This window comes from Crinia signifera, chromosome 1, assembly GCF_055691185.1.
Source record: "Crinia signifera chromosome 1, ASM5569118v1, whole genome shotgun sequence".
Taxonomy (NCBI): domain Eukaryota; kingdom Metazoa; phylum Chordata; class Amphibia; order Anura; family Myobatrachidae; genus Crinia; species Crinia signifera.
The window spans coordinates 373,632,055-373,641,853 of record NC_139217.1 but is presented as its reverse complement, the minus strand read 5'-3'; the positions used below and the strand labels follow the sequence as shown (position 1 = coordinate 373,641,853).

The 9,799-nt window shown below is 44.0% G+C and overlaps 1 protein-coding gene across 1 annotated transcript; it reads left to right on the top strand.

The window, feature by feature from the left end:
• The first annotated feature begins 3,123 nt into the window (after positions 1 to 3,123).
• On the top strand, positions 3,124 to 5,676 carry LOC146030751 (uncharacterized). Its single transcript, XM_083158415.1, has 2 exons — positions 3,124 to 3,343; positions 4,140 to 5,676. Exon 2 carries the CDS (start codon positions 4,165 to 4,167, stop codon positions 4,312 to 4,314), a length of 150 nt encoding a protein of 49 aa, XP_083014541.1. The 5' UTR covers positions 3,124 to 3,343; positions 4,140 to 4,164; the 3' UTR covers positions 4,315 to 5,676.
• The last annotated feature ends 4,123 nt before the right edge of the window (positions 5,677 to 9,799 follow it).

Below are 9,799 nucleotides of genomic sequence, written 5' to 3'. Positions count from 1 at the left end.
TCCCGAGTTCCCATAAGCTACACGATTCATCACATCAGAGAGGAATTTACACAAAGAAACCTTTATGAGCTTGATATCACCCAACTACATCGTGAGTAGGGGTACGCCCGCTTTTCTTCAAAACTAAAAAGAAACCTTTATGTGTGTTCTCCCTCACTCTAATCACGTAAGTGAGGTACGCTGCCACAGGTCTAATATCTATGTCCAGCGGCCCCACGCACCTATCTAACTGCTAAAAATAAATGTGGATAATACAGTGAAAACTAAGACACTTTCCAATTTTCTTCCGAGCACGTGTGGAAAACACCCGACACTATATTGAAAAATCTGGAAAAAGGAAACTTCTCCAGGACGTACCAAAGATACCTTGATGAGAGGAACATCTCCACGAAACAACGTGAGTCTGGGTATGCCTGCAGATTTTTAAAAGTTCTGTTCACCATCACCATGGGAATGGTTTATAGTAAATGACACTCACACATCTTTTATATATTAGTTTTTAATTGATTTTTATTTGCATTTTTTGCTTGGAAACCCGTCTTGATTTTACCATCGACATCTACACGAGAAAAACTCCGGTCAACACCTTGAGAGAAGCCTGCAATATAAAAATAAGACATTAAGTATCTCACTGCGCCATTTTTCTATTTTCCCATTTTCGTCCCATGTGTATGTTTTGTGAAGTTAGGGTGTAACTTCCGGGGATTGTGAATTGAGGCAGCACTGCGCCACGTATTTTCTGTCACCCATTTTTTTGCAAATTAATCTAACACTGACTTTTATTAAATGACAATAAGCTTTGGGCAACTTCTGAGTCTCCACATTATAATTTTCCAGAAATATCGCTCAGCAACCATATTGCCAGCGATATGTGCTGAAATCGCTCCCGGGTGTACACAGCTTTAAGGCCCCCATACATTAGGCCAACTTGTCCTTAGGACAAGTCAGACCCAATTCTCCTGTGAGCCGCCCGGCAGGTCCCTGGGAGGTTCACATACAATTTGGCACTTGATGGGACATTTTTTTACAAATCGATAACCTGTCAAATGACTGGCCTTTCCTTGATTGGCTGAGAGCTCTCTCAGTCAATCAGAGAACGGCCAGTCATTTGACAGGTTATTTTGAAAATCTAATGCCCGCCACTGCACTGCCCAACCCGCTGATGATATCTGCTTTCACCGCCCGGCCAGGTCAGGACTCGCCGCCTGCTGCACGTGACGGCGTACCGCAGATGATGATGACCGCCTGCCGCCCCACTGCTTCCCCGGTCAGGCATATATACAGAGAGCTCGCTCAGCCAATCAGAGAACGGCCAGTCATTTGACAGGTTATTTTAAAAATCTAATGCCCGCCACTGCACTGCCCATCCCGCTGATGATATCTGCTTTCACCGCCCGGCCAGGTCAGGACTAGCCGCCTGCTGCACGTCCCAGCGTACCGCAGATGACCATGACCACCTGCCGCCCCACTGCTTCCCCGGTCAGGCATATATACAGGGAGGTCGGACGTGATCTTATGTGCTGACCGTCCGACCTCCCTGATCCGGTCCAATGCCCACGGGACCGTGCATCGGATCAGATGTCACACACCTGTGATTTTGGGCCGATTTCACCCAGTTATCGTCCCAAAGTGCCGAAATTGGATGAAATCGGCCCAAAATCGCATAGTGTATAGTGCATAGTCTTCTGATGTAGAAGGGAGTTTGTATAAAATGTTCTACAAAGTATATTTGGTACTTATATGTTAGTTGAGCGCCCACTATAGTTAGTAGGCTCATACCCCCACTATCCATGTCGGCATGGAGTTGATTTTATATAGTATGGCAAGCGCAGAGAGCCACCAAGCCCGAAGCGTGGCGAGCGCAGCGAGCCCCGCAAGGGGATGCGGAAAACTAAGCAAATAGCTTAGTGGGCGCCCAACTAACATATAAGTACTGTATATTTTATGCAGGGCCGCCAAGAGAAATCCTGGGCTCTGGTAAAACAACTTCCTGGGCCCCCCAGGGATGGAGCTCCTCTGTGGACCTGTTGTTACGCCACTGCTTCCAAGGTGGATACAGGGACAAAAATTTACACCATAATGCCTATTACACATGTCACACACCCATTACATATTATACCACATGCCATAATGCTCATTACACGTTATGCCACATACCATAGTGGAAAGTACACATTATGCCATACACCGTAATACCTATTACATATTTTACCACATGCCATAATGCCCATTACATGTTATTCCACACACCATAATGCTCATTGCATATTAGGGGGTTAAAATGCTCGTTGCCATGGGATTAACCTGCTCTGCCAGGTGTTACATGATCTGCCAGGAGTTAACATGCTCGTTGCCATGGATTTGCATACTCTGCCATGGGTTACATGCTTTGCCAGGGGTTAACACGCTCATTTTCATGGAGTTACAGTACATGCTCTGCCAGGGGTTAGATGCTGACTTCCAAGGTCGGATCTCAGCCCCAGCAGCATGCAGGGAGGCAGCAGACACAGAGCAACCAGCCACCCACCTTCCACCTTGGAACACAGTGACCTGGACATGGGTGGGGAACCACTGCTGGGCTGGAGACATGGCACTGGCATCTGCTGCTGCTGGTGGCGGCTGGGATGGAATGTGGGGAGCGGGGTGGGCTGGATTCTGCGGAGTGGGTGGTACTCCCACGGGAGGTGGCCCAGTTCCTCCCAGCACCCAGGGAATACCTGCTCTAAGTATCCTTCTTTTGCTGAGCCATGGTAAATTCCCAAGTCATGTGGCAGGCCCTGGAGTCAGAGAGTGGAACAACGCTCAGAAGGACCTCTGATTCTGCTGCCCCCACATCCGCACTCCCAATGCCGCTGCTGAACAGCTCCGGCGCACTCAGACCCGGTGTACTTGCCACCAATTTTTCTTTTAAACTGTGTGTCCAGACGAGGGACCCCCTGACAGGCCCGGGCCCGGGTAAACTGTACCTGCTCCCTCCACCCCCCCACCCCCACCCCCCAAGATAGTTACTTGCCCCAGTGTATAAATTTGTAAGTGTATTATAAATAGTTGCTTAAACTTAAATAAAGAAAGCACATCAATAAATAAATAATTAACTAACTCCATTGTTAAAAATAGATTTGCTTTTCTTGAAAGCTTCAAAGACAGAAGTGCCTGAGCCATCTTTAATAACTGCTCTCTGACCACACCTAGTCCATTAGTAATAGTACAGACTGAATACAACAAGATCATTACTGGAGGATCTGGGGAGTAGCAGACAGGAAGAGGATCGGGCGCAGCACAGAGTTATAGGACACAAGCAGAGCGGACAGATCCATACAACAGATAAACTCAGCAGCTGAAGGTAAGAAACCCCCGGTCCAGGATCAGTGCCTATGATTTGCACTTTGTAGAAATGTCTGACCTGTCAGGGAGTAATATGGGCTGCAGGCGCTGTTAGTGATACTTTTATATTCACATAAAGTAGAAAGTGTCTTATAACAGCCTTGGCTTATGCATTATCTAACATTGCATCTTATATTAATGTAAATTACATCTTATATCAGAGTAAATATCCTAATATATTTGTTTGATGTCTCGCTAACAAAACGTGCACAAATACTAGTAGAATATAAACGATATACTTGTGCTGTGGGAGAATAGATAATAATACAGCTCAGAATGTCAATGATAAAACTCCAAGAAGCGTTTTCCGATCAGTGTCCTGCGAGTGCATTATAAGCAATTACTACATGAAATATTAATGCTCGTGCCCATACTTTCGTGTTTATTGCTTCCTGGAGTCAATAAAAGCTTGTACACAACAAAGGACATCATTGCCAATGCCTTATACTGTAGCTGCTCATCAGTTCCGTCACTCCCCACTACGATCAAGGAACAAGTCCTGTAGATCATTGTAATGCCAATAGTAGCTATCTATCTATCTATCTATCTATCTATCTATCTATCTAGTTCTTGTATTTGAAATAAGTTCTGCAGCTAGCCATATGTTAGTGGGTACAGTTTGATACTCTTATTGTACTCAGCAGTCCGGATAGGATAGGTGCATCTGATGTTGGGTGTAGTGATTATTATGACTGCAGGCTCCTGCATTTGGGCTGTCTATAGATAGTATCAGTGACTGTGGTTTGTTTGCACAGGGCGCCGCGTGTGTGGATCCCAGCAATGGTTCTCGTGGCTCCTAGGGACTCGTTCGCTGTCCACTTCCTGGTGGTGCTGAAGGAGATGCTGGCCTTCGTGCTGTTCAGCTACACGGTGCTGATCGGGGCTCTCTTGGTGGCTGGATGGACAACTTACCTTCTAGTGCTGAAATGAATGCCTGCAGTGACAAGATGCAGACGTCTATGATCTCTGAGCACGTATCTTGTCCTAAGGATTATCCCCGTACACGTATTATGCCTTGCCAGGAAGACTGATCCTGCAAACCATCTCTTGCCTTATCAACTTTATAGTATGAATGGAAAATAATCTATCAGAACTATTTAACAAGTTTAAGAACACAGCCATTTTAGGGGGAGATTTATCAAAGCTTGTGAGAGAGATAAAGTACTAACCAGTCAACTCCCAACTGTCATTTTATAAGCCGTGTTTGAATGACAGGATATGTTACTTTATCTCTCTCTCCAAGCTTTGCCAACTATCCCCCGTAATATGTTATCGAAAAGCATGATCTGTATGTAATGTGTAAGGCCATGTCTGCTACTTAATACAATACACAACATAATACACAGCTGTGGTCTATTTTGACTATCAGTGGTTTATTCTGGAAGAGCTGCATCTAAGCATTCTTATTCATTAATGTTGTCTAGATATTTTCTGGATGTTTTTCTCAATAATCTTCAATTCATTTATTAATGTTGTCTAGATATTTTCTGGATGTTTGTCCCAATAACCTTCAGTTCTTTTAGTACCTACTGGTTTTCTAATCACATTATAGAAACGCCCAAAACAACAGCATATGAAGCTATAAATACATATATTACATATATCATATATACAATTATGTTGATTGTCTTTTAAGTTTGGTAACCCGATAAACTGAATGATATAAATAATATAAGTAACCACAAGTTCATTGCGGTGCCAGCAATGCAAACTCGCACCTTTCGCGTTTTATTGTATTGGCCACATAGTCACGATGTTAGTGTCAGGATGGAAACTTTTTTTTTTCATTCCTAATATAATTAACATTAGTAGTAATTAGTGTATGTAACAATCCGCAGGTCGTCTTGCACCCCAGTGACCAGATCCATATCTATATAGTGCAATTCTTTGTGTTCACTGGAATGAATGGTTATCTTTTTGTGCGATCTGAGCAAGTTTTAGCATTTTTCTTCTTGATAAATAGGGCAGTATTTGGTACGAATCATAATGTATCAAACGCACATAGACAAATGCAGGAATAACTAGAACTTTTTATTAGATTCGCACAAAGGATGAGTTCATGGAAACAAGCCAACTTCATGTATCACCATATCTATGTAGCTAGGCTTACCAGTAAATAATCATTATTCTTCTTATATAATTTTATATAGCTGATTATATTTTATTGATGTTATTTATTTTTATAATGGAAGACATTCAGGAGTTTAATAAGGACCCCAGTTAGTCTCCCTTTTAATAACAATTATAACTGTAAATTCTGAGATATGGGATCTCTGGAAGGGTTGTACAGTATAGAATACTTTTATTTATATTGTGTTTTTTATTTTTTTGCAAAAGGTACTACTGTACATCACAATGGCAAAGAAAAAGAAACATATAAAGCTTGAAAGCTCAAATAAATGAGAAGAATGTGTTTCTGTTTTATTTTTGTAACACTTGTTGGAAAAATATAAAAGGGGTGCAAATTTTAGGCAGGTCAAAACGTGCAAATGTTACCGCTTTCTGAATGCTATTGCATGTGCTATTTTTAGATGTTTTCTATTAAAAATCGCACATGCTAAATAATTGCACATGCACAATAATCGCACCCTATTACATGTTGCCCTTTTTCTTTTATTGAAGCTTCAACATGTACAATAAACTGTAATGGCAATATCACAAAGTTTAGACAGTTGTCTCAAAGCCAAAATATCAGGGAATAATACAATTATTGTACTGACAGACATTTAAACCAGAAAGTAGCTAAACCAAGATCCATGAACACATTTTTAGTCAAAGTAAGTCCTGCACAATATAAGATTCCAGTAGTGTGTGTGTGTGTGTGTGTGTGTGTGTGTGTGTGTGTAACATTGTGTGTTATATTATACATATATAAATATTACACATAATGACCATGAGAAACCGTATTTGAAAATGTATGTAGTCATAGAGATGATTGTGCCTTATAATCAATGCAGGGAAATGGCACCGATGATTCAATTTCAATGTATATATGTATTTTTTTGTGTGCAACAGCTGTGTAATGGGGTAGGATGCAGTCAGGGAGACTTGCTTTATTTATTTGTTTGGGGGGGGGGGGGGGGGGGCATTGCTACTATTAAAGGTAGTTTCTCCGACATTAAGGGAGAGTTGGTAAGTGTGAATTAATTGCAAATATATAGCAACAAGGAGAACATTTAATCTCTGTTTAGAGCACACTTGCCTACCTGACCCTCTCCTTCAGGGAGAAAAAGCTCTGTTCCTGGATTTCCCTGGTAATGTATGATTGCCAGCACCTGTGGTGAAAACTTTCTTATCAATTACAGGGTGTGGATCGTATGGTCGACACCGTTGGGTCAACAGGTGTGAAGGTCGACAGGTGGCAAGGTCGACATTGGACAAGGTCAACATGGGTTTATGTCAACACAGCATTATGTGAACACGGGTTAGGTCGACGTGGTTTTTTGAACAGATTTTTTTACCCGAATGTCGACACCGTCGACATGGACACAGTTGGAAGTCAACCGCAGCCTCTCGCAACGCTCACTACACTTGCGATGCTTCGGGCACGGTGCCTCGCTGCGCTCGGCACACTATTTTATTCTCCCACCACGCCCTAGTGGATGGTAGGGCATGAAATACCGCCTGTCAGCACGTCGGCTCAATAAACTGTAAAATAACCATGTCGACCTTCCGAGCTAACCCATGTCGACCTAACGCTGTGTCAACCTAAAACCATGTCGACCTTGCCACGTGTCGACCTTGCCACCTGTCGACCCAACGGTGTCAACCTAATGACTGTCGACCTAAGTGGTGTCTACAATATCACCGGATCCCCAATTACCTAGCTATGTACGGCGCTGTGGACACTTTGCGGCGCCTTATAAATAAACGTACTACTACTACTACTACTACTCCCCACAGGGGATGTCAATCATACATTACCAGGGAAGTCCAGGAACAGAGCATTATCTCCCTCATGGAGAGGGTCAGGTAGGCAAGCATGACTAAAGGGCCAATTTCTCCCAATTCCAACAGATCGGGCTGAGATCAGGCCCTAATCTAATGTGTCTGACATACGATCCGATCTGCAGTCCCGTGCACATCAGATTGGAGTCTGAGGTCAGACAGGCTTCACATTAGATAAATCATATGTGCAGCCGTCACATGCGACCTCGAGCGGGGTGCAGCGCTGTGCAGTAAAAGTGCGGCAGACCGCAGACGATGGCTGGCTGTAGAATTTAACAAAAAAAAAACATTCAAAAGAATGGACAGTCGCTGATTGGCTGAGAGAGGTCTCTCAGCCAATCAGTCACATCCATTCTTTTGAATGTGTTTTTTAAATTCTCCTGCCATCCGCCTTTGGCTCACTGAGTGTAATATATACTATAAATCGCATGTTAAAATGGCACATCCAGTGCCAGATCATGCCATATCATATGTGAGCTCTCCTGGGGAGCTGCTGGGGGAGCTCAGAGGAAATTGGGTCCGAGTCGACTTGTCCTTAGGACAAGTCAAACAAGTGTATGGGGGCCATTATGTACTCCATACACACTGCCTGATCCATCATGACTGACGTGACTGACTTCACAGTTGAGCTTTCCCACCCCAGTGATAGCTGTCTACAGACACTGCTTCAGATCACCTGCTAGAAACAGGTTTGGGTCGGATAACCCAAGTTATTGGTTACACTGCCTCTTAACTCGGACCTTTACTGGGTCTAATCATGAAATCTACCCCGGTTTGATTCCTGGTTGACTGGCCCCAGGGTTTAATAAGCGTTTATATTAAAACATCTGGGTCTTTTAATGCATCGGAAAAGGGGTATTAAGTTGTAGTAAGATGCTTAGCATTGACAAGGCCATATTAGATGGAAGTCACAATATACTCTACATACTGTTTATTTTATTTTTGCTTTTTTAATTAGCTATTTAAGCACTTTGGACTGAGCCAAGGATATTTTTTTAAATGAGAGTTGAAAATAGCACTGCACAGCTTTGTATGGAAATCCATGAAATGGATGCAGAAACCTGTTTATTTGCAGGCCCAGTGATGGAGGGGGGGAGGACACACACACACAAACACACATGTACACACTCAAATTGGACACTTGTACTGGGCCCTAGGATTATGAGTGGCCCCTGAACCTCTGAAATCTCAAAAGACCAGTTCCTGTGTACCCCTTGCCACAGCTGAGGCACAATACAGTTTGATCTTTTGCTGATGCAGTGCACATAATGGGTTGTGCTACTGGGTGGCAGGAGAGATGAACTCCCCACAATCTAGATCCACAGAATCAGCATGCAAGCTGGAAGTAAGTACGGGCTGGTTTGGACTGGGATACACATATCAGCTGGGAGTTTGTTAGGCTGAAGGTTACGTGACATGGGGAAAAGGGATGCTGAAAGACACAGGTGAAGGCAGAGCCACAGAAGGTGGACAAGGCTGTGAACCCAGGCAAAGGGCGAGATGTACTAAACCTTGAAAAGTGATAAAATGGAGAGTGATAAACCACCAACCAATCAGCTCCTACCTGACATTTTTCAAACCCAGCCTGTGACATGGTAGTTATGAGCTGATTGCCTGGTGGTTTATCACTCTCCATTTTATCATTTTTCAAGCTTAGTACATCTGGCCAAGAGTGAGCGACACAGGCAAAGTGAAAAGGCTAAGCCAGATGAGAAAATAGGGACATACAGGAGAGTCCCACAGGGGGATGGGGAGGCTGAGAGAAACGGATACACAGATAAATGGTTGAGCCTCAGGAGGAAAGGGAGGCTGAGAGATATCAGTGGACTGGGAGGCTTAGACATGTCCTGACATGTGGGATTATTCGGACCTGATCGATAGGCTGCAGGATGAACAATTATCGAACAACTGCGCATGTGTATGGATCGTATGCATGTGGCCATTAAGCGATAAAATCCAGCATCTTTTCTAATCGCAAGCTGTTCGCAAGATGATTGACAGGAAGCCGATGTTTGTGGGTGTTATCCGGCTTTTATTGGGTGGAGAAACAGAGGCGTGTTCAGGAGTTTGACGGCAGTTGTGTAGCTCCGGCCCTGATCAACCTAATTGCCGATCTGCAATGTTTTCAGAAGCCATTCAGAGCCTTGCAAAGGGTGGGATCTCACTCTGGCGGGACAGCTATCCAATCACAAGGCTCTACAAATTAGCAGCAACGCAATCAGGTCTGAATAGCTAAAAAAAGTAGATGGCTGGAGATGGAGAGGCACACAGGGGATGAGGCTACATACACAGGGATCAGGGCCAGATCAAGGCTAGTGGGGGCCCCAAGTGAAATTTGCCGCCAAACAGCAACCCCCCCAGTGTCAGCCCTGTCCCCCTTCCCCTCAGTGTCAGCCCTGTCCCCCTTCCCCTCAGTGTCAGCCATGTCCCCCTTCCCCAAGTGTTATCCCTGTCCCCCTTCATGAAG

Excerpts from the sequence above, each read along its gene's own strand:
- LOC146030751 (XM_083158415.1), top strand. The coding sequence starts at position 4,165 with ATGGTTCTCGTGGCTCCTAGGGACTCGTTCGCTGTCCACTTCCTGGTG.